Genomic DNA, 24,416 nt, shown 5'->3' on the forward strand with positions numbered 1-24,416 from the left:
CAGGAATATGGCAGAAGAACTTCACTCTTGTTTAGATCAATCAGTCTGTGGTAAACTGGCTTCGACGCTTGAAGAAGTCACATGCTCTAAGGACCTGTCAACAGTGGTAAGTGAAGACTTACTGTGCTTCCAAACGTGTCTAAACTCCACCTTATGACATTATTTGAGTTTAAATGACCTCTCACATTTTAGGAAATTTAAATAGAAAAATGTCTTCATATCCGCCATCTGGTGCCCCTCATTCATTCCCAACGCGCTAAGTTTTCCTCCTGGAAGCTTCAGGATTCCAAGCAAGCTTATCTGCCTTTTGCTTTTTTACCTGAACATGTTTGATTTCACCATCATTCGCTGAAGGGTACGTTTACTGGATGTAGGATTCTGGGTTCACATTTTTTTGGCTTTGCTTCTTTCAGCACAATAAAAACTGCCTCCCTGGTTTCAAATGAGAAGTCAGTAATATTTCATAACGTTGTCTGTCTAGATGTAATGTGCTGTTTTTCTCTAGCTTTTTTTTTTTTTTCTTAGAGATGGGGTCTCACTCTGTCACCCGGGCTAAAGTGCAGTGGTGCTAATCCAGCTCACTGTAGGCTCAAACTCCTGTGCTCAAGTGATGCTCCTGCCTCAGCCTCCCAAGGGGCTATGACTACAGGCACGTGCCACCACGCCCAGCTAATTTTTCATTTCTTATAGAGACAGGGTCTCACTATGCTGTCCAGGCTGATCTCAAACTCCTCACCTCAAGCCATCCTTCTGCCTCAGCCTCCCAAAGCACTAGCATTACAGAAGCAAGCCACTGAACCTGGCCAAATGTTTGCCTACTTTGATCTAGCAATTCTACAGCCAGAAATCTGTCCTAAAGAAGCCTAATGTGCAAATATTTAACTATAAAAATGTTTACTGAAACATTGTTTATAATAAAAATTGAAAATAAGATAAATATTAAATATTCAAATTTGACTAAAAATGGTAAAATTATATCATAAATTGATACAGCCATTTAGGTGTTTCACAGAATAATATTTAATGAGAAAATAGTGAAAGTTTAATGTGACATGAGGCAGGAGTTGAATTACTATGAGGAGTGTGATCACTTTGTTGTTGGAAAAATGTGTATTAATATGAAAGACTAAGAATTCAAACGTTGTTATGGTAATATATAACAAAACTTGCCATTTAAAACATTTTATACAGTTTTGTGGCATTAAACACATTCACAACCACCACTATTTCCAAAACTTTTTCATTACCCAAAACAAAGCTCTACAATCATGAGGCAAAATACCATCCCCCAGCCCCAGGGAATCTCCAGTCTACTTTCTGTCTCTATGAATCTCACTACTCTCGATGGCTTCTGTCGGTCACATCGTACAGGATTTGTCCTTGTGCCTGGCTTCTTTCCCTCAGCAGAATGTCCTCGAGGTCCATCCATGCTGTTCATAGGTCAAAATTTCATTACTTTTTATGGCTGAGTAACATCCCATCGTATGGATGGACTGAATATGCTGACGCAGGCATCTGCTGAGACATCTGGGTTGTTTCTGTCCTTCAGCTACTGTGAACAATGCTGCAGTAAACACTGTTGTATGAAGATCTGTTTGTGTTCCTGGTTTGCATGCCTGTGGCATACACTTAGGAGTGGAGTTGCTACAGATCACAGCGTAATCCTATGCTTAGCGATCTGAGGAACCACCAGACTGGTTTCCACAATGGCTGCAGCGTTTACAACCCCACTAGCAACGCGTGAGAGTTCCGATATTGCCACATCCTCTGAGGTGCGTCTCACCTGTGGCTCTGATTTGGCTTCCCTGGTGGCTGGTGATGCTGGACACCTTTTCATGTGGGAAATGGCCCTTGTGGGCCTTCCTTAGAGAGATGGCTATTCAAGCCCCTTCTTTGCCCATTTCTGAATTGGGTGGTTTAATTTTCTGTTGTTGTTGAGATGTACAACCTCTTTATATATTCTGCATAAAAACCTCTTATCAGATAATTTGCAAATACATTTCCTCATTCTGTAGGTGGTCTTTTCACGCTATTGGTCGTAATCTTTGATGTACAAAAGTTTATTTATTTTTCCCCATTTTAAAACCTTTTATTATCTTTACAAACCCTTGGATTGGGGGCTGACTTTCAACAGATCGTACTGAGGGAGCTGCTCTGCCGCGCATGAAACCCCAACCCAGAAGCAGGTCATCTACGGATGGTTTAGTGCCAGGTTCCCTACGAACGTGCGTGCATGACAGGCAAGGGGGTGGCTGTCTTTCCGGCTGCACATCATTTCCCAGGGCCAAACATTTTTAATTTTAATCAAGTTTGTCTATTTCTTTGATCGTGCTTTTGTATCATATCCAAGAAATCATTGTCAAATCCAGTGTCATAAAGCTTTCCCCCAATGTCTTCTTCAAAGAGTGTTCTGGTTTTAGCTCTTAAGTACGGGCCTTTCATCCACATACGTTTTCCTTTTTTTTTGAAACAGAGTTTCGCTCTTGTCACCCAGGTTGGAGTGCAGTGGCGTGATCTCGGCTCACTGCAACTTCCGCCTCCCAGGTTCAATTGATTCTCCTGCCTCAGCCTCCCAGGTAGCTGGGATTACAGGCACCCATCACCACGCCCGGCTAATTTTTATATTTTTAGTAGAGACCGGGTTTCACCATGTTGGACAGACTGGTCTTGAATTCCTGACCTCAGGTGATCCACCTGCCTCAGCCTCCCAATGTGCTGGGATTACAGGCGTGAGCCACCACGCCCAGCTGTATTTTCCATTAATTTTTGAATACAGTGTTAGATGAGGATCCAACCTCACGCTTCTGGATGTGGACATCCAGCTGTATCAGCACCATCTGTTGAAAAGACAGTCTTTTCCCCAATGAATGGTCTTTGTAACCTTTGCCAAAAATCAGTGACCATATATGCAATCGTTTATTTCTGGGCTTTTTATTTTATTCCATTGGTCTCTATTTCTGTCTTTATGCCAGTCCCACACTGTTTTCATTACCGTGGCCGTATATAGTAAGTTTTGAAATCAGCAAGTGTGAGTTCTCCAACTCTGTTCTTTCACAAAATTGTTTGGCTTCTCTGGGTCTCTTGAGACTCCGTATAAACTTTAGAAGTTTTCTGTATCTGTAAAAAAAAAGCTGTTAGCGCTGGGCATGGTGGCTCATGCTCATAATCCCAGCACCATGGGAGGCTGAGGCGGGCGGATCACCTGAGGTCAGGAGTTCGAGACCAGCTTGGCCAACAAGGTGAAACCCCGTCTCTACTAAAAATACCAAAAATTAGCCAGGCATGGTGGCGCGTGCCTGTAATCTCAGCTACTAGGGAGGCTGAGGCAGGAGAATTGCTTGAACCTGGGAGGTGGAGGTTGCAGTAGCCCGAGATTGTGCCACTGCACTCCAACCTGGGTGACAGAGCAAGACTGTCTCAAAAAAACAAAAAAGCTGTTAGGATTTTAGTAAGGACTCCATGGACTCTACAGGCTGTTGGGTGGCACCTGCCATTTTAACCACATTCAGTCTTCTCATCTGTGAACATGGGAATGTCTTTCTATTTATTCAGGTCTTCTTTAATTTCTTTCAGCAATGTTCGTTAGTTTTCAACTAACAAATACAAGTCTTTTGTCTTCTTGGTTAAACTCACTCCTAAGTATTTTATTCTTTTTGATGCTACTGTAAATGAAACCGTTTTCTTAATTTCTTTTTTGAATACTTCATTTGAAGTATATAGAAATGCAACTGATTTTTTTGTGTTAATTTTTTATCCTGTTTTGCTGAATTGGTTTTGTTAGCTAACAATATTTTTGCATATTCTTTAGGATTTTCTACATATAAAAACATGTCATCTGTGAACAGAGGCAGTTTTACTTCTTCCTTTCCAATGTGAACGCCTTTGATTTCTTTTTCTTGCCTAATTGCTCTGGGCTGAAGACAGAGTGAGACGATGTACTGTAAGGCGAACACCTTCTGCACAGCAAACCCGTCATTCGCTCACCTGTCTGTTGTCAGGCTCTGTAGAGAGTGAGCGCTCACTAGTAGTTTTTAATAATAAACCAGGTAACCAAAGTGAGATGAAGGAACTATTTCTGGACAACTGGGTCAGTGTGTGAAAGCCCCAAGTCCTGGAGATGTCAGTAAGGATGTCCCTTGCTCAGCTTTCTGAGAAACGTCTACACACACACTAGGACGTTGATTCTGACAGGGGAACATACCTTGGGATCCACCAGGGCCCCGGCCTTGATGAGGTACTTCACTGCTTCCAGATGGTTGTTTTCGGCTGCTTCCATCAACGGGGTCCTCTGGTCTTCTGAGCAGGTGTCAATATTAGCGCCCGCCTAGTGAAACAACAGTTCAGGTGTATGGGAGGGCTGTGACGGTAGCCACCGCCTGGGGAGAAGTGACTTACAAGCTTCCACACTCAAAAAAAGAGAGCTGCACTGTTTCAGTGACCAACAATGTCTGAGTTTTCTAAACACGTATTCAAAGACATAATTATTCTATTACTATCAAACCTTTAGTCTAAGCAGAATATTTCTGCTAGATTTCATTCCACTTCTAAGGTAATTTGATAGAAAATGTTTATAGCTCAGGAGTGTGACAACACCTTTAGAAATGAGGAGGACAGTGACAACCTTCTAAAGCAGACAAAGAAGGGGGAGGGAGGGGCCCCTCAGCAGAGAGGAGGCAGGAGGGAGGTGCCGGTTCACCCCGCCAGGCCACACAGCATCCTCTCGCTGATTTAGTACTCGCCAAAATAAGTGGAAAATCCTGATTTCCAGTAGCATGCATTCCAGAACAGTTTCCATTTTTCCAAATAAACGGAGAAACTTGAAAGACCAATTAACTGGCAGGTAAATTTTTCTTGGTCTGAAACTTAAGAAGCCCTCAACTTTAAAATTGGTTGTGTGCTAAAAGCCAATCAGCTGTTTGGCTGTTGAAACCTTTTCTCCATGAGGAAAAACTTCTTAGATGACAAAGACCTAGTATTTAATTTATAACATAAACATTATGAAAAAACGTTAAAAATAGTATTGTTTTTACTATTAGTAATTAAAAACCAAAAGTAACACAATTAAATAAGGAATGTTTAAACAGCCCTAGAATGGTCTATATGGAAAATGAGGCTAACTCATAACGGCTAAGGGGGTGGAGAGGCCGGGCACGGCAGCTCACGCCTGTCATCCCAGCACTTTGGGAGGCCAAGGCAGGTGGATCGCCTGAGGTCAGGCGTTCGAGACCAGCCTGGCCAACATGGTGAAACCCCATCTCTACTAAAAAAACAAAAATTAACCAGGCGTGGTGCCGGGCGCCTGTAATCCCAGCTACGCAGGAGGCTGAGGCAGGAGAGTTGCTTGAACCTAGGAGGCAGAGGTTGCAGTGAGCCCAGATTGCACCACTGCATTCCAGCCTGGGCAACAAGAGTGAACTCTGTTACAAAAACAAAACAAAACAAAACAAAAAACCACAAAACAGAGGGGCAAGTGAGAGGCTCAGGGGACTTTGACCGGAAGGAGCTGGGCTTCCCCAAAGAGAACACAGGGTCCACAGAGCAAGGGTCAGAGGTCAAAAGGCTGAGGCCTGGAGGCGCACAGCGAGGGCAGTGACCCATGGCTGACTTCAAACACCAAAGCTCAAAGCCAAGGTCCGGCTGCCAAACCTGAAGGTAAAGTAGCGTCAGAAGTCTACGACAGCTAATTTTTAACAAATAGTAAGCTTAAAAAAACACAAAACGAGGTAGGGAGCGAGGCCTGTGCTGTGCAGAGGAGCTGTGGCTCTGCCCGCACGCTCAGCACACAGAGGCTGCTCCCCCAGACCCCAAAAATCCTGGTGAAAGAAGAGGGTGCGCCCACAATGGAGAGGCTGGCACCGAACGCCCCTGCGCCAGCACCAGGCCGGCAGCGCAGGCGGAAGCGCAGACAGACCCGAGTGTGCAAGGGCAGGAGGGGCTGACGGCTTCGGGCGGAGCATAGGGGAGGATGGGTGTCCTTCCCCAGGGAGGAGGGCTCGGGCAGCTCTCGGCGGCCCATAGGAAACGGGAGCCTGCCGGCTCCTCAGCGCGGAGCCCTCACAGACCCACACCGCGCCCAGGACCCCAGGACCCGGGTAAGCAGAAGGAAATGACCCCGCCCATGAAAACACAGGGCACTGAGACAAAGTCCAAGAAAGCTCTAAGAGTGGAGGGAAGCAGCAGAGCAAAAGGAAGAGTCAAAGCGACACCCGCGCGGCGGCATTTCCAAACAGACCTGCCAGCGCCAAGAAACAGGTCGCGCCCCCCATCCAGCTGCATCCTGGACCCCACGCAGACGCGGAGCAGGACCCACCTCCCACGCGCTCCCCAAACCCTCACCGCAAGCGGAGCGGCTGACACTGACCAAGTCCCACACAGCCTGGGACTCCAAGGTCGAAGCCGCCGGCCGCTCACCCTCCGCGAGGCTCTGACGGAGGGCGCCCTTCCCAGGCTCGCGCGCACTCCCCGCCAACGGCTACCCATCGCGGTCCGCCTCCCAGGCATTGGGCCCGCAGCGACTCCCGCCTGCAGGCCCAGAGGCACAGTCGCTCTCCCAGTCCCCGAGGGGACAAGAGACACCTGCAGCGCGGCAATCCCCTACACCTGTGAGGCCCCCTAAGCCCGCAAGGCCCCCTACACCTGCAACCTCCCTTCACCTACAAGATCCCTGCACCTGCAAGGCCCCCTACACCTGCAACCTCCCTTCACCTACAAGATCCCTGCACCTGCAAGGCCCCCTACACCTGCAACCTCCCTTCACCTACAAGATCCCTGCACCTGCAAGGCCCCCTACACCTGCAACTTCCCTACACCTGCAATCTCCCTACACCTGCAACCTCCCTACGCCTGCAACCTCCTTTCACCTACAAGATCCCTAAACCTGCAACCTCCCTTCACCTACAAGATCCCTGCACCTGCAAGGCCCCCTACACCTGCAATCTCCCTATACCTGCAACCTCCCTACGCCTGCAACCTCCTTTCACCTACAAGATCCCTAAACCTGCAACCTCCCTACACCTGCGTGAGCCTCACCCCGGCTGAGGCGCTGGCAGAAGGCGGTGCGGGTGGAGCCTTCGCCAACGTCCTGGGCCCCCTGAGTGCTGCATGCCAGTCCTACCAGCCGCTCGGTCATCTGCCACCGCCCAGCAATGGCTTCAGCATGCAGTCCCTGCTAGGGGACTCCAGGGAGGAGCATCCTGGCCAGGGCTGGTGCCACAGAGCAGCCCAGCTTCTGCAGGCAGGTATAGGGTGCAGTGGGGAGAAGGCAGTGACCACCCCACCCCTGCCCTCCTCTGAGAGGCCTCTGTGGCCCCTCTGCCCCCTTCCTGGCCCCACGAGAGTGGAGGGGGAGACTTTGCCAGCGGGAGCCATCAGGCCCTCAACCCTCTTCCCGGAGCCTAGGGCCTGGCCTCTCCACTTACTGCAGGGCACCTCAGTTCCTGGAGGGCTGTCCAGTGGGGGACACAGGGCCTCCCTCTGGGGGCAGCTGCCCACCTCCTACTTGCCAATCTACACTCCCAATGTGGTAATGCCCTTGGCACCCCCACCCACCTCCTATCCCCAATGTTCACCGTCAACCAGCTCTGCCTACTGGGGGGTGGCCCCTGAAACCTGAGGGCCCCCAGGGCTGGGATCTAGACGCCCTCTTCCAGGGTGTGCCACCCAACAAAAGCATCTACGATGTTTGGGTGGCACCCTGGAGACCTGGCGGCCCCTGGCCCAGGCTGGCTGCTCTCCCGGTGCAGCCTGTGAGGCCCTTAAGACAGGCCCCTCCTCCCTCCCGCTTCCACCCCCAGCTTGTTGCCAGGGAGCCAAGGCGAGGCGGTTGTCTGCGACCACAGCAGCCTCGAAACACCAGGCAGCAGCCTTGCTGGGAGTCCATGGTGTTTACTAACTACCCCACGTGTGGCCGTGGCCAAGCTGGGCACGGCCCTGGCCCTGGTCAGTCATGCCTCTGTTTCCCCTACACCCAGAGGCAAGGCTGTGGGAGGCAGGGCTGAGCCTGGAATAGCCCTTCCTAGTCCCCTCTTCTCAGCCCACTACCCATCCATCCGTCACCAGCCGTCACCGAATGGCAGATGCAGCCTGGGAAGGAGGTAGTACCTTTTCAGGAAAAGGGGTTAGGGAATCAAGACTGGACCCTACGTGGTCTTGGTAGGGGCGTGGGGGAGATAACAGTAAAGGAGTTTACAACATTTTTTTTTAATGAGAGATGACAGAAGAGCAGACCGATGAAAACATGAGTGTCTGTGGTGAGTTCGGATGGCAGCGTGTGGCACCTCGCTCAGTGCTCTCCAGAAACTGCAGACACGGCATGAAATCTTGCAACACAAGGGACCAGGACACCGAAGGGCAGCAGGTGAGAGAGGGCAGCAGCACCCCAGAGCTGCAGCAGATGGAGGCACAGCTCCCGACTCCTCCACAGGGACAAAAACACAGATCAAGTCAGAAAAGACCCCGGGGCGCTTGAGGCAGCTCGGACACCCAGGAGGCTCCGTGACCGATCCTCGGAGCCACTCCCCAGCCTGGGAGCCAGAACGCTGATGTCCCCAGCACCGGCGAAAGGCTGGGGTGGACTCCAGGTCGGCTGCCAGGGAAGCGCTTTTTGCACAATGGATTTCTCTGTCTGTGCACAGGGGAGATGACTCCACACGACCAAGACCGGAGCCCAGGAGAGATGACTCCACACGACCAAGACCAGAGCCCGGGAGAGATGACTCCACACGACCAAGACCAGAGCCCGGGAGAGATGACTCCACACGACCAAGACCAGAGCCCGGGAGAGATGACTCCACACGACCAAGACCGGAGCCGGAGGGAGATGACTCCACACGACCAAGACCGGAGCCCGGGAGAGATGACGCCACACGGCCAAGATGGGAGCCCAGGGGAGATGACACCACATGAGACCAAGACCGGAGCCGGAGGGAGAGATGACGCCACACGACCAAGACCGGAGCCCGGGGGAGATGACACCACAGGCCCTCACTGGTGTGGCCAGAGCCTGCCCAAAGAGTGTGTGTGAGATGTGAGACACCCCTGCAGATGCTGAAACCCTGAGAAACAGCACCCTTGGATTCAGGGCAAACTAGAGATAAAGCCAATCAATCTCTCTCTCTTCCTGGAGAATCTCAGGAAAACCGCTTAGATTCTAAGGGGAAGAAAAAATAGAAATCCCTCTAAGACCAGCAACAGTAAGTTCTGCAGGACGGGTTATCAAATTAAACATCAGGCTAGGAATTTAACCTGAAGTTCCAGACTGGTCAGACCCCGGGCACTGCATGGACAGCAGCACCAAGGGACATAACGATTTCCTCCCAATACATCATGTTATTTCACGGCACTAAACTCACAAGAGGCTGTAAAACAGAATGAAGAGCTCTGTACTCCCCTCACTCGGCCTCCCCAAAGACGACGTTTCAGACAAGCACAGAGCACGGGCAGTCAGCAGGGGCCCTGGCAGGGCCAGGCCACTCAGCCCCACGGCCATGTCCCTTTTCTACACTCCCTTGTTTTCCTGACTGACGGAAGCAGACACAAAGGAACTCACGCTGGACAACTCAGTTAGCATAAAGGTTAAAAGCAAACAAACGGAACCCTGCTATGCGAGGCACTTGCAGGGCGGTGAGACCGAAACGGCTGCTGTTCCCGGGGAGGGCACCCAGGGGTCCACCAGGTGTCCGGGGAGCCAGCAACGCTGCGTCTCACGGGGGTGCGAATGTCAGGGCCAGAGTAGAATGATTTGTTAACCAGATGTTTACATTTTAAGGATCTTTCTGTATGCATGATGCAACCATATGTTTTTGGGTTTTAATTTTAATATTTAAAAAAGAAAGCCAAAGAGAACCCAGTGTCTTTCAAAGGAGTGACAAGCTAAATTCTCAAAAGGAAGAATGGAAGTCAGAAGACAGTGGCATCATTCCTTACATGACCTGAGGAAAACCACCAGCAACCTGGAATTCCAGGCACAGGAGGAATGTCTTCAAGAAGCCTCCACAGCCAGCAGTGGACATGGAGAATGGGCTCAGCACGGCCCACCCTCAGGGGCTCAGCACACCCCACCCTCAGGGGCTCAGCACGGCCCACCCTCAGGGGCTCAGCACACCCCACCCTCACGGGCTCAGCACGGCCCACCCTCAGGGGCTCAGCACACCCCACCCTCAGGGGCTCAGCACACCCCACTCTCACGGGCTCAGCACGGCCCACTCTCACGGGCTCAGCACACCCCACCCTCACAGGTTCACACACCCACATTCATGGCCTTGCCCAGCTCCTGGGGCCATCGGGGTAGCGCTCATACAGCCCTTGTTCCTGTCTGGTCCGTTCCCCCACGTGGCTCTGCACACTCGTCCCCATTCAGGTCCATCCGCAACAGAACAGAATCATGCCACACCCTTCACTAGGCCTCCCAGGAGAGGAGAGGGCCTCCCAGCCGAATGCCTGGCCCTCCACCGGCATCTGCTCTCGAGCCCCACAACACCAGCTCCTGCCTCTTCCAGACCACGCTCTTCCTCTTCCTCAGAGCCCCACCTATGAACGTCCTGGCATCACTCCTGCCCTGAACAGCCCACCCCTCACTCCAGCTCGGCCTGTGTCTGGACGACCACCCCCCACTCCCTGACCTCACCCCCTCCCACAAGCCTGTTCCCACCAGATCAGCCACTTCCCTCATGGTCTCACCATGAACCACAGCCCACATGACTCGTCTTGAGGCCACCCCACTGTCTCTGAATCCCTTTCTGCTTCTCCCTGACATACCCAGCAGCCTCCGTGGCTCCTCCTGCATGGAGCTGGCCCCCAGTGCCTACCTCGGCTCAGCGCTTCTCACGGCACACTTTCCTCTCAGCCTCCAGGAGCCCCCCACAAACCCCTGGCTTACTGGACCCCAGTTCACTCAGCTGCTCCCTCCCTCACCCCCTGCCAGGGCTTGGCTCCCCCATCATCATCTCATTCAGTCTTGACCTTGGTAAGTCAAGTCTGCATGTGAGACTGACAGGAACCACTGGGGCAAAAACTGGAAAGTTTGTAACTAACAGAGAGAAGAGAAACGGCAAAATCAAAATAAAACCAATTCAAAAGACGCAAGAACGACCAAAAAAGTATTGGCTTCAAAAGGCTGGCACTATGGTCTGAATGCAATTTATTTACCGGGGCTGGGGGCCCCAATGAGGTTTTGAGGCTGGGCCTTTAAGAGGCTACGAGGCTGTGAAGATGGAGCCACGCCTCTCTGAAAGGCGGAGTCAGCCCCCAGGAATGGACCTGCTCCCCTGTGGGCGGCCTGGTCCACAGCAAGGCTGTGCTGGAGCATCTTCCTCTTGGCGTGGTTCCTGGCTGTGTTCGGGAACAGCACGAGGTCCTCACCATAAGTCACCAGAGGCAGCCCCTCGACCTTGGGCTTCCCAGCCTGCAGAACTGTGAGAAATAAATTTCTTTTCTTTATAAATGACCCGGTCTCAAGTATTCTCTTATAGCTAAAGAAAATGGACTAAGACAGCTAGAAATTAAAACTACAATATAAGACATTAGGTATAAATAAAGGACTGAAAGTTCCTATTAAAATACCAAGACTGTTAGACTAAATTTATAAAAATCAAGTTCTACGTTTAAAATACATATATCCAAAAACGAGGGAAAAGGTCAGAATAAAAGGAGGGAAAAATCATTCCAGGCAAATAGTAACAAAACACCATCAGTTGTGACTCCGGAAACAGGGGACAGACTGAGGCAGCTGGACAGCGGGTGGGTGTGGGCACAGCAGACGGTGCGCCCCGTCGCTCTCTCCTTCTTGGCCCTAAGAAAGGCAGAGACAGGTGCAGTCCGAGAAGACAGGTCCTTCCCAGACAGTGGGGCCTGGGGGCCCCAACAAAACAGCCAGGCCTGCAGATCACCCTACAGCTGACAAGCCCCCGGCAAGCAAGAGCTACCACCAGCTTTTTAGTAGTTTACTTTAAATATAAACGAGAATCACTGGGCATTTGAGGAAAACCTTTAGATAAGAAAAACTAAAACACAGCAGCATAAAACTTCAAAATAACCATAATACCATCAGAGAAATAAGGGAAGAAAAAGAGACTACTGAAAGAGGAACTATCCAAGAGCAGAAAGGAATTACTGGGATTTGAAAATGTGACCACACATGTTAAGAATCCCCCAGAAGCTGGAAGCTGAAGGTGAGAATGCTGCCTAGAAGGCAGAACCAAAAGACAAGAAAAAACAGACCACGGCAGGAAATCGGTCCGGAAGGTTCCACACCTGAGTTACGAGGGTCCCAGGACAGAGCTGAGACAGGTAGAGGACCTGGGCACAGAAGTCACACAGGAAATCCTCCTAGAACTGACAGGTGTGGATTTCTGCACTGAAAGGGCACAGCACATGCACCAAATGCTCCAGTGGATCTAAAAAGACCCACGTTACAATGAGGTACAACTTCAGACCAGTGGGGTTCAAGGAAAGTTCCTAAAGTCTCCAGAAATAATAGGTCACACACAAAGGATCAGAAGTCAGACCACACCAGACTCAAACCTGGCACTTGAGAAACAGGGGATCCAACACTGGGATCAGGGAAGGGGCGTCACAGGGGGACAAACAGCGTCGTGTGTCTGAACCCAGAGACAAGCGGGCAGCGTTCGATGGTTCAGAATAAATTAGCAGGTGGCAGAGTCAACTCAACCAACAGAAACACAAGCCAGTGATTAACGACAGACACAACATACCCTGTAGACGACGTGGTTCAGCTTGAAAATGCTCACATGATCTGATCTAAACAAAATGGGAGCCAGTCAACGGGGCTGGGGGAGGGGCGTCCGTGCCTCTGCGAGTGCTTGGCTCCCCCAGGGGGACGTCATGAATGTGAAGAACCAAAACCAAAACCAAAGAAGGCAAATCAAGAAACAGCCAAATGGCGGCATGCTCTTCTCAAAGGCCATGGTAAATGCCGGAAGAAACAGCGGGAAGCACTGATCCACCTGCAGGACTCGGGGGCAGAAAAGCTGATTCTGTGTCCGCTTCACAGCACTACGGAACTCTTACACTGGAAGAACCGTGAACCGTGGTATTATTTTACTTTGGTAAAAATAAAAGAGAGCAGGTGAAGAGCCCTAGGAGGGCGCCGTGCCGCCGCACCTGAACCAGCATGTGGCAGATGTCCACGTGTCCAGCCTCTGCCGCGGCGTGCAGTGGAGAGCGCTTATTCTGGTGCTCCATTTTGAAGTTGGGGTCAATTCCGTCCACTGTGAACAAACACAGTTTTATTAATGATTTCAGATGTAGCCACAGACTCCAGCTCAGGACTGTCACAATGGCTGGCAAGCACTCACAAATGACCATCCTCCACACAAACAGCCACCTCGAGCCACGCCGGAACCCGCCCACAGCACCATCCTCTGGACTTGAGACTTGAGTGTGCTAGTCTCCTGCGGAATTGAACAGGCAGGTCCCTCTGTCAGAACTAACTCGGCAAGGCACGCTCTTCCCTTTACCACCCTGCTCTAACTCTGAGGTTCCTTCTGTGTTTCTGTGCGTCCTGGCCATGGCCGCCCCAGGCCCAGTGAGGTGGCTGACCAGGGCAGACACACCCTAGGGGAGCAAGCAAGGCCAGGGACAGAGGCCTGAGCATCGGTCAATTCCCAGGAGGTCTGAGAGGATGGTGAGCAACGGAGCAGTGAGGTGACCGTCACAGGTGTCCTGTGAAGTCCATGACAAAATGATTAAAACTGCTGGTCAACATAAAGAAACCTTTCTTTAAGAGCAAATAGTTTCACTTCTTTTTACTTGACGTACTGTCCAGTAAAGGGCTTCTTAATCATCCTTTTCAACCCAGAGACGATGAACGTCAAGAGAAATCAAGCCTAAAGCTATGAGCTCAGAGACCAAATTATCACTGGGAAGGCTCTCTAACAAGTATGCTTTTGCGTATTAGAAATCTAATGCAATCGGTTTGCCTGTTATAAAATACCTATAGCTGAAGCCTACTTTGTCCACACCACAGCTGCTGCGACCAGCAGAGGTGAGACATCGGCTGCCGTCATCACCACACGTCCCAGCGTCATCACACGTCCCAGCGTCATCACATGTCCCAGCGTCACCACACGTCTCAGCGTCATCACATGTCCCAGCGTCACCACACATCCCAGCGTCATCACCACACATCCCAGCGTCATCACACGTCCCAGCGTCATCACCACACATCCCAGCGTCATCACCACACATCCCAGCGTCATCACACGTCTCAGCGTCATCACACGTCCCAGCGTCATCACACGTCCCAGCGTCATCACCACACGTCCCAGCGTCACCACACGTCCCAGCGTCATCACCACACGTCCCAGCGTCATCACCACACGTCCCAGCGTCATCACACGTCCCAGCGTCATCACCACACATCCCAGCGTCATCACCACACGTCCCAGCGTCATCACACGTCTCAGCGTCATCACACGTCCCAGCGTCATCACACGTCCCAGCGTCATCACACGTCCCAGCGTCATCACCACACGTCCCAGCGTCACCACACGTCCCAGCGTCATCACCACACGTCCCAGCGTCATCACACATCTCAGCGTCATCACCACACGTCCCAGCGTCATCACCACACGTCCCAGCGTCATCACCACACGCCCCAGCGTCATCACACGTCCCAGCGTCACCACACGTCCCAGCGTCATCACCACACGTCCCAGTGTCACACGTCCCAGCGTCACACGTCCCAGCGTCATCACCACACGTCCCAGCGTCACCACACGTCCCAGCGTCATCACCACACATCCCAGCGTCACCACACGTCCCAGCGTCACACATCCCAGCGTCATCACACGTCCCAGCGTCACACGTCCCAGCGTCATCACCACACGTCCCAGCGTCACCACACGTCCCAGCGTCATCACCACACGTCCCAGCGTCATCACACATCTCAGCGTCATCACCACACGTCCCAGCGTCATCACCACACGTCCCAGCGTCATCACACGTCCCAGCGTCACCACACGTCCCAGCGTCATCACCACACGTCCCAGCGTCACCACACGTCCCAGCGTCACACGTCCCAGCGTCATCACACGTCCCAGCGTCATCACCACACGTCCCAGCGTCATCACCACACGTCCCAGCGTCATCACACGTCTCAGCGTCATCACCACACGTCCCAGCGTCATCACCACACGTCCCAGCGTCATCACCACACGTCCCAGCGTCATCACCACACGTCCCAGCGTCATCACACGTCCCAGCGTCATCACCACGCGTCCCAGCGTCATCACCACGCGTCCCAGCGTCGTCACCACGCGCCCCAGCGTCGTCACCACGCGCCCCAGCGTCGTCACCACGCGCCGCAGCGTCGTCACCACGCGCCGCAGCGTCGTCACCACGCGCCGCAGCGTCGTCACCACGCGTCCCAGCGTCGTCACCACGCGTCCCAGCGTCGTCACCACGCGTCTCAGCGTCGTCACCACGCGTCTCAGCGTCACCACACGTCTCAGCGTCATCACCACACGTCCCAGCGTCATCACCACACATCTCAGTGATGCCGTCATCACATCTCGGCGTCATCACCACACGTCTCAGCGTCATCACACGTCTCAGCGTCATCACCACACGTCCCAGCGTCATCACCACACATCTCAGTGATGCCGTCATCACATCTCGGCGTCATCACCACACGTCTCAGTGATGCCGTCATCACATCTCGGCGTCATCACCACACGTCCCAGCGTCATCACCACACATCTCAGTGATGCCGTCATCACATCTCGGCGTCATCACCACACGTCTCAGCGTCATCACACGTCTCAGCGTCATCACCACACGTCCCAGCGTCATCACCACACATCTCAGTGATGCCGTCATCACATCTCGGCGTCATCACCACACGTCTCAGTGATGCCGTCATCACATCTCGGCGTCATCACCACACGTCCCAGCGTCATCACCACACGTCTCAGCGTCATCACCACACGTCTCAGCGTCATCACACGTCTCAGCGTCATCACCACACGTCCCAGCGTCATCACCACACATCTCAGTGATGCCGTCATCACATCTCGGCGTCATCACCACACGTCTCAGCGTCATCACCACACGTCTCAGCGTCATCACCACACGTCCCAGCGTCATCACCACACATCTCAGTGATGCCGTCATCACATCTCGGCGTCATCACCACACGTCTCAGCGTCATCACACGTCTCAGCGTCATCACACGTCTCAGCGTCATCACCACACGTCCCAGCGTCATCACCACACATCTCAGTGATGCCGTCATCACATCTCGGCGTCATCACCACACGTCCCAGCGTCATCACCACACGTCTCAGCGTCATCACCACACGTCTCAGCGTCATCACCACACGTCCCAGCGTCATCACCACACATCTCAGTGATGCCGTCATCACATCTCGGCGTCATCACCACACGTCTCAGCGTCATCACACGTCTCAGCGTCATCACACGTCTCAGCGTCATCACCACACGTCCCAGCGTCATCACCACACATCTCAGTGATGCCGTCATCACATCTCGGCGTCATCACCACACGTCCCAGCGTCATCACACGTCTCAGCGTCATCACACATCTCAGCATCATCACACGTCCCAGCGTCATCACCACACGTCTCAGTGATGCCGTCATCACATCTCGGCGTCATCACCACACGTCCCAGCGTCATCACCACACGTCTCAGCGTCATCACCACACGTCTCAGCGTCATCACCACACGTCCCAGCGTCATCACCACACATCTCAGTGATGCCGTCATCACATCTCGGCGTCATCACCACACGTCCCAGCGTCATCACACGTCTCAGCGTCATCACCACACGTCTCAGCGTCATCACACGTCTCAGCGTCATCACACATCTCAGCGTCATCACACGTCTCAGCGTCATCACCACACGTCTCAGCGTCATCACATGTCTCAGCATCATCACACGTCTCAGCGTCATCACCACATGTCTCAGCGTCATCACCACACATCTCAGCATCATCACCACACATCTCAGGGCCACAACTCACTAGTTTTGCTTTTCCTTAATCTCTATTTCTGCTTGATTTAATAATCACATACCAATTCCTTTTTAAAAATTAGAACTTCGTAGAGAATAGTTCTAATATCTTGCGTAACTGGAATGAACACCATAAAAAGCCTCAACACCAGTGGGCAACCTATTCTCACTCATCAGAGAACTCGGAGACACAGAAACAGAAAACCAAAACGAGACCAGCCTCCTGAGGAAGGAGTAACAACTGCTCTCAGCTTCTTTCAGTGCCACAGGGCCGGCTGCGTGTGCCCGGGCCACAGGAAGGCACTTACCCAGCATGAGGAGCACCTTCTGAAGCTCCCCTTGCCTGGCGGAGAAGTACAGCTGCTTTGGGTGGAAGCGAAGCTTCTTGGGTCTGTGGGAAGCACAAGACAACAGTCAGCATGGGGCTCTGCATCCCACACATGAAGCTGAAGGCTGGAAGGCCCGGCAGATGTCTGCCCACCAGCCCCACAAGCTCAAGTGCAAACCCACCAGTCGAGATATCTCATGGTAAAAACTGCGGACAAGAAACTGCGTTCCCAGTCACTGCAGGAGAACACTACGCACTGTGAGGCTTTTACACAACACGACGACAGAACCAGCGCAGGATGCAGGGGAACCTCATCTATGCTCAGCACAGCCGGGACCAGCCCCAGCCAGGATGAGCCCACACAGCATGGTCACGAGTGAGGGCACAGCTCGCACTACAGAAGATGCCTTGGGCGGTGAGAGCTGGGAACACTGGCACTTTTGCTTTGAAACCTTAACTCAATGACTAAACTGATAACTGATACGGTTTGGACCTCTGTCCCTCCCAAAACTCACGTTGAAATGTGACCTCCAGTGTTGGAGGTGAGACCCAGTAGAAGGTGACTGGATCCTGGAGGCAGATCCCTCATGAATGGCTTAGTGTCATCCCTCCCCCTGGTGATGAGTGAGTTCCCGCTCAGTCAGTTCCCACAAGATCTGGTCGCTTAAGAGTCTGGGAGCCTCCCCCTTCTCTGTCTCTTGCTACTGCTCCTGCTTTGCCTTCCACCATGACCGTAGCTTCCTGAGGCCTCCCAAGGAGCAGATGCCAACACCATGCTTCCTGTACAGTCTGGAGAACCGTGAGCCAATTAAGCCTCTTTTCTTTATAAATCATCCAGCCCTGGGCATTTCTTTATATTGACACAAAAGCAGACTAACACAATCACCAAGGGATGGGGGAGAGAGTGGGGTCAGGAACAGTCTGGGGTCTGGTCAGCGAGCAGGGCCTGTTGGCGTCGGCAGATGGTACCGTCGCTTCAACAGCAGGCTCAGAGGCGAGGCTGGAGGCAGACAGAGGGGAGATCCAGGGAGGAGGCACCGCAAGCCTCAGTGCCACAGTCTGGTCTGCCTCCCTGGTGGGGCAATGCTGAGAGGAGGACGAGGAGGGGTGGGTTTTTGTGAGCTGTCGGGAAAGCCTGGAGGGCCCCTTGGCCCAACCCTCGCATTGCACAGATGGGGTGTGGCCTGGGAGGGAAACGGAGTCAAGGCAGCAGAAGCAGTGTCTGCTCTCATGACCTAAGGGCAGCTCAGGGCCAACAGCAACCAGGAAATGTTTGTCAAAGCTCACCAAGACCTACCTCCTCACTTAGGACTTCAAAGGTGTCAGAGGTTGCTCTTAATATAATGCAGAGGACAGTAATTTACAATAATTTCCCAAAATAGTGTGAAAATATACGAATTATTCTAACGAACAGCATTAATCAAAAAGCTGAGAAGTGCTAAAGTGACACCATGGGGAAAAACGTGGGGTGCAGATTAAAACAGGCTCTGAGACATCTCTGAAATCACATGTCAGGTCTTACTTTTCCGAGTCGAGGGCGATGAGAGCGCTCTCCAAGGTTTCCTTCCCTGGTCCCTGGGAAAGGCCGGGAGTTGGCCTCCCAAGCCCAGCAGGTCCCGTTGGATCAAAGCCCTCGGGCACGTGGGAGGCTGTACCCTGCAGCTTGTCGTCCTCCGAGAGCGGTGGCCCGGCAGCACTTCAGGGGAGGAAATTGGGGAAAGGTTTATGAAAACACGAAACATGGCCTGTTCCGACTCTGACTGCCCGAGTGCGCTGTTTTCTAAGTGAGAGCTGCGGATTTGCTTACTGTCCGCTTAGTCCCTGGATTTAACAGTTCAGGATTCAGAACCAATTTTCCTGAGAAAACTAGGGCAACTTTTCCTAGACTTCTGGGCAGCGTGTTCAAATACACTCTCATGAATGAGCTTCAAGCTGCATCTATCAAGTCCACTGCCCACCCCAACAAAAGGAAATCCCACTGGAATTTTGATTCAAAGTGCATTAAATTTACAGGTTAATAGGAAGGAATCACCTTAACATGTCCACAATTTGAGTCTCTTTTAAATAATCTTCAAGGAAGTTTATTTTCTTTATATTAGTGTCACATTTAAGTTCTTTGTTCTGCTGGGTAGTAACAAGTTTTGTTGCTGTTTTGAAAGGGTCTCTTTTGTTAGTTTATTCTCAGGCAGGGAACTGCTGCTAAGGAAGAAGGCAAGCGGCTTCTATCTCTTCTTATCAGATCCTCTTACAGACTCTTTTGAGCTCTAAAAATTTTTCAGCTGTTTCTACTGGACTCTTTCAGGAAGACAATTGTATCGGTCTAATATGAACACTTCTAATTATTTTAGACTTTTTTGTCTTCAGCTAAGGCCTTCAAACCTTAATACCACAGAACTCGGTCACAGACTGCAGCAGCCACCACTCGTCTATCGCTTGTGTACCAACAGGACTGTGCCGTCAACAGAAACACCACAGAGCTACATCAATGGGGGTGCTGTGAAAACCGGTTCAAAACAGGCAAATGGATCTACATAACCAAACCGAAAGAGAGCAACGTATGCACAAATGGCAATAAATGAATTTCAGAGTCTTAAATGTCAGAAATCACCATAAGCATCAGCGTCAGCTCAGAGACTTCTGGAAAAAACAGCAGGAAGCAATAACGTTGAGTTAACAACTGAAATTTTTTCAGGTGGACGACTGGAGAGCCCAGCCAGAGCCTGTGCCAGGTACCTGCCCGTTGTGGTGTCGGCCCTGCCCTCCAGGGCCGAGCCCTTCTCCTGCCCGGGGACTGGTGTCACGGTCGAGGTGGTGTCTGCTTTAGCTATCGTCACCTCTTTGGCCTTGGAGCTCTCCTCCCCACAGTGGGGACAATAGCTGGCGTTATTGACTCGAGAGGCACAGTCTTTGTGGAAACGGTGAGAGATGCTGCTCTCGGGCTGACACTCCATAAAATTACCCTAAAAATGGGAGGACAAAAAAAATTTTTGTTTTAATTGGGGTTAATATTTAGAAAAATAAAGTACTACTAAACTGGCACCGCATCCCACATCGGGCGGTCTGCAGAGTGAGCCATGGGTCGGGGTGGGGTCCAGTCTTGGCCCCAGGCATCGTTAAGGAGGAGGAACGATGCTTCCCGTGGTGCTCTCGCCCCACAGAGAAGAAGCTGAAGCCAGACAGAGGTCACTTGGCTGCCTCCAACCCACCCAGGCCCAGGAAAGCTGAGGCTGCCCGCAAAGAGAAGGCCTAAAGAAGGACCCAGAAGGCCCCTACTCTGAAGGGCGGATAGGGACAGGGACAGACGACAGCACCTCAGGGCACAGCATCGGGCGGGTGGAGCTGCCCCAGTGCCCAGCAGTGCGCAGCAGATGTGGTTTGGCGACCCAGGTGAGCCTCGAGGAGGGGCACACAGCCGTAAGAACAGCATTTTCTTGCAGAAAGCCAGAGATAAACAGATGTAGCAGAACCAAAAAAAGGATGTTTGAAGATGGGGAGGACATGCAAGGTGTGAAGTCCAAAGAAAATCCCCCAAAAGTGGAAGCTCTTGGCCCAGGTTCGTAAAGGGGCAGCAGGGCATCTCTGGGTGCCTGAAGCTCACACTCAAACACTCACACACACAGGCGCACACAGACAGACGCTTACAGGCAGAGGCTCACACAGATGTGTGTGCGCACAGACACACACACACACACACACACACACACCCTACATGCACGAGGATGACCACACAGGGGAGCTCCAAAGGGAAGCAGCCCATTCTCGGGGGGCCCTGGGCACGGCTGAGCACAGATGTTTGACACTGAAATAACTGATGACCCAAGATCCCAGCAGAAACAGCCCAGGGCACAGCAAGGTGCTGTCACCTCTCCCAGGAGCTGTGTGCTCTGTACACCCTTATCATGGGGGGGTGAATGTCCTCAGTACACCCTCGTCATGGGGGATGAACGTCCTCAGTACAGCCTCCACCTGGAGTCTCCAGTGCGTCACAAGCCCCTCACCACTGCTCTCGAGCCCCAGTGCCTTAGACAACTTCACCCCCAACCCCCACTTCCCTCCTCTGACCTGGAAGCCCAGGTCACACCGTCCTAGTCATCTCCAAAAGCGGTTTCCAGGCGGTAGGAGGGAAATGGGGGTTGGGGGTGAAGGTGTCTAAGGCACTGGGGCTCGACAGGGGTGGTGAGGGGCTTGTGAACACTGGAGACCTCCAGACGGACACCAGACCTGGGCCAGCTGCTGGACCACCCGACAGCAGGTGGACACAGGACAGGAACCAGCACCAGTGAGCAGACAGCAAAGCCTGCGGAGGACTCAGAGGCTGCCGGACTGGGCTCTTACCGCTGTGCAGAAGTAGCCACAGCCAGGACAGCACTGGTGCTTCACCATGCGGCCCCGGTGGTCTTCACACAGCACGAGGAGCGGGGCCTTGTTGGAGGGGCGCATCAGCTCATACTTGACCACGCTGTTTGTGCACCGGCCCAACTGCAATCAGACAAGACTGGTGGTCAATGTCAGAGTCACGAGAGGCCGGCATTCCCTCCCACCAGGCGCTGAGCAGTGCAGGCACACAAGAGCTGCTCAGCAGGTGTGGGCTGACTGAGCCGAGCCCTGCAAGGCCAGCTTGGCTTTGCGAGCACTTATCAAGCACCTGCTACACGCCTCAGCACGGGGGACAAACAGGGAGCCCAGAGAAGGAAACGCCCATCATCTGCACAACCTGCAGGAGGCAGCAGCACATGAGCAGGTCCAGTGGGCCAGGCGCGACCACACCCACCAGATCCAGGGGGCCAGACGCGACCACACCCACCAGATCCAGGGGGCCAGACGCAACCACACCCACCAGATCCAGGGGACCAGGCGTGCCCACACCCACCAGATCCAGGGGGCAGGCGTGCCCACACCCGCCAGATCCAGGGGGCCAGACGCGACCACACCCACCAGATCCAGGGGGCCAGACGTGCCCACACCCACCAGATCCAGGGGGCCAGACGCGACCACACCCACCAGATCCAGGGGGCCAGGCGCGACCACACCCGCCAGATCCAGGGGGCAGGCGCGCCCACATCCACCAGATCCAGTGGGCCACGTGTGCCCATATCCACTCAAATGCGCCTACCAGAGGGCCGGCTGCTCAACTCTGGCAGAAGTCAAGGAAGGTTCTGGGGTGAGAGGGCTTCTGGGCTGGGTATCCAGGAAACATGAACGTATACCTGGCAGGACAGTCCAGGCCATCAAAGGCCAGCAGTGGGCAGCGGTACAATGAATCTGTGGGAGCCCCAAGGATTCTGGGGCAGCCAGAGGAACCTGCATACAGGGCAAGGAGCAGGACACAGAGTCTGGGGCCTGACTGGGGAACATGGTCACTGGAGGGTTCTGAGAGGACCAGGACTTGAAGGTGCCTGTGGAGGTGGAAGCAATGAGGGCACCCAGGATGCCAGGCACTCTGCAGCACACCAGACAAAGCCTTACAGGTTTGCTACGGAAAGTTCTCTGATAGCCAGTAAGAAAACAAGAAGTAGCCCCCCCAAAAATAAGCAAATAATTGAGTGGCATTTCACTAAAGAAGAACTACAAATGCCCCCCAAAGGAAATTACACAAAGAAATTCAACATAAAAAGCCTGTGACATTCTTCGTATTCGGTCTGGCACACTGCAAAGCTGGTGTCTGTGGGGTCTGCAGAGATGACACACCATCACTGTGAGTTCTGTCCAAACTTCACAGCAAGCAACTTGGAGACATGAATCAATTACAAATACATATTCTTAAGACTCCACTTGAAGATATAATTAAGTGCACAAACATGTATCTAGAAGGACCCAGCTTTTGCAATAACAGAAAAGTAGGACCAACCAACCTGTCTACCTGCAGAAGAGTGGCTGCAGGGCACGCCCAGGTGGCATAAATGATCTACCCTGAAGCCAGCAAGAGACTTCTCGATGCCCAAATGAGGCTGCATTAGAATCACCCAGGCAACTTTTTTAAAAGACAGTCTGGGCCCCACCCCATACCTGAAACAAGACCTGAAAGGCGTAGAACCAGGGCATGTACATCCTGAAAAAATGCCCCCTCCACACCACCACCACCAAATGCTTCTGCAGTGACTCCCTGGTTCAGGACCAGCGGCTGCAGGGCACTTGTAGCTACTGACTTTGAAAAATGTTTACATTAAAGGAAAAACAAGTTATTTTCAAAAATTCAATGTGGTTATACACATAGAAGTCTAGGAGGACATACAAAAGTACTAAGAATGATTCCCTCAGTTTTGGAATAAGAAGTGATTTTACTTTCTTATTCATGCATGTATGTAGTATCTGGATTATTTTACAATCGGCATGCATTATTTTTACAATCATAAAAGCGAGAATGCTGTATGATTCTGGCTCTGTGCTGTGTAACAAGGAAATAGAGAAGGAGCTGCGGGGCAGGGGGTCCAGGCAGAACGGCGGGAGAATTTAAGGAAGGAGACGTTCTGGGAAGGATCTATCAAATCAATGACAACGGGATCCAGTCAGGGCTGGGCAAAAAGAGATAAAACAAAGAATCCTTTAACAAGGTGGGAAAAACACAGATGCATTGGGGTGGTCCCACTGAGGTCACCATGGGTGGGAGGGGCACCCCGGGTCCACCACAGCAGAGCACAGACTCACCGACTGCTGACCGGATCCTGAAGGAGGGACCAGAACAAGAAACGAGCCCACCACAGGGAGGTGCTGTGCTTTCAGGACAGAAAGCAGCTGAAATAGGTACTGACTTCGCAAAGTAGAGATAACCCAAACCTGCTTGCCTGAAGGTGGGTCCGCACCGGCAGAACCCTGGAAAGGCTAAAGAATCAGGGCCAGCTTCGGTGGCAGGGGCTGAGCTGGTGTAAATACAGAGCTGGCGAGGCGGAGCCTCAGACGAGGTCCATGCAGCTAGGCACCCCACCTGGTGCAGGTGAGGGGTCACTCTCTGCAGAGGTGGCCACAGAGCTCACTATCCACTCTCCACACAAGCCCACCGCTACAAAACAGTTTCCTATTTTTTTAGTGTCTCACTGTTTTATTAAATATTCTATTAAGAAAACTTTCAAAAATAGAGACAAAAGTAAAATGTATCCCC

The 24,416-nt window shown here is 52.3% G+C and overlaps 1 protein-coding gene and 1 pseudogene across 50 annotated transcripts in view; one reads left to right on the plus strand and one right to left on the minus strand.

Moving 5' to 3' along the window:
• Positions 1-24,416, minus strand: part of EHMT1 (euchromatic histone lysine methyltransferase 1) — a 224,606-nt gene that overhangs the window by 40,711 nt on the left and 159,479 nt on the right. For 42 of the 50 annotated variants that reach the window (XR_010148800.1, XR_010148798.1, XR_010148801.1 and 39 more), the window contains 6 exons: positions 21,656-21,799; positions 20,054-20,280; positions 18,843-19,016; positions 17,301-17,383; positions 13,120-13,226; positions 4,202-4,324 (listed from right to left, as the gene is read on the minus strand). Coding sequence is in view for 46 of the 50 variants with exons in the window: in XM_063788053.1 (XP_063644123.1) it covers positions 4,202-4,324; positions 13,120-13,226; positions 17,301-17,383; positions 18,843-19,016; positions 20,054-20,280; positions 21,656-21,799 (858 nt within the window). In the remaining 4 variants the exon portion in view is untranslated. The remainder of the gene's footprint in view (positions 1-4,201; positions 4,325-13,119; positions 13,227-17,300; positions 17,384-18,842; positions 19,017-20,053; positions 20,281-21,655; positions 21,800-24,416) is intronic. The other 8 variants (XM_063788075.1, XM_054659315.2, XM_063788076.1 and 5 more) reach the window with 1 other exon arrangement.
• Positions 5,966-7,854, plus strand: LOC129136086 (forkhead box protein H1-like; annotated as a pseudogene).

This window comes from Pan troglodytes, chromosome 11 (assembly GCF_028858775.2).
Source record: "Pan troglodytes isolate AG18354 chromosome 11, NHGRI_mPanTro3-v2.0_pri, whole genome shotgun sequence".
In the NCBI taxonomy this organism is placed as follows: domain Eukaryota; kingdom Metazoa; phylum Chordata; class Mammalia; order Primates; family Hominidae; genus Pan; species Pan troglodytes.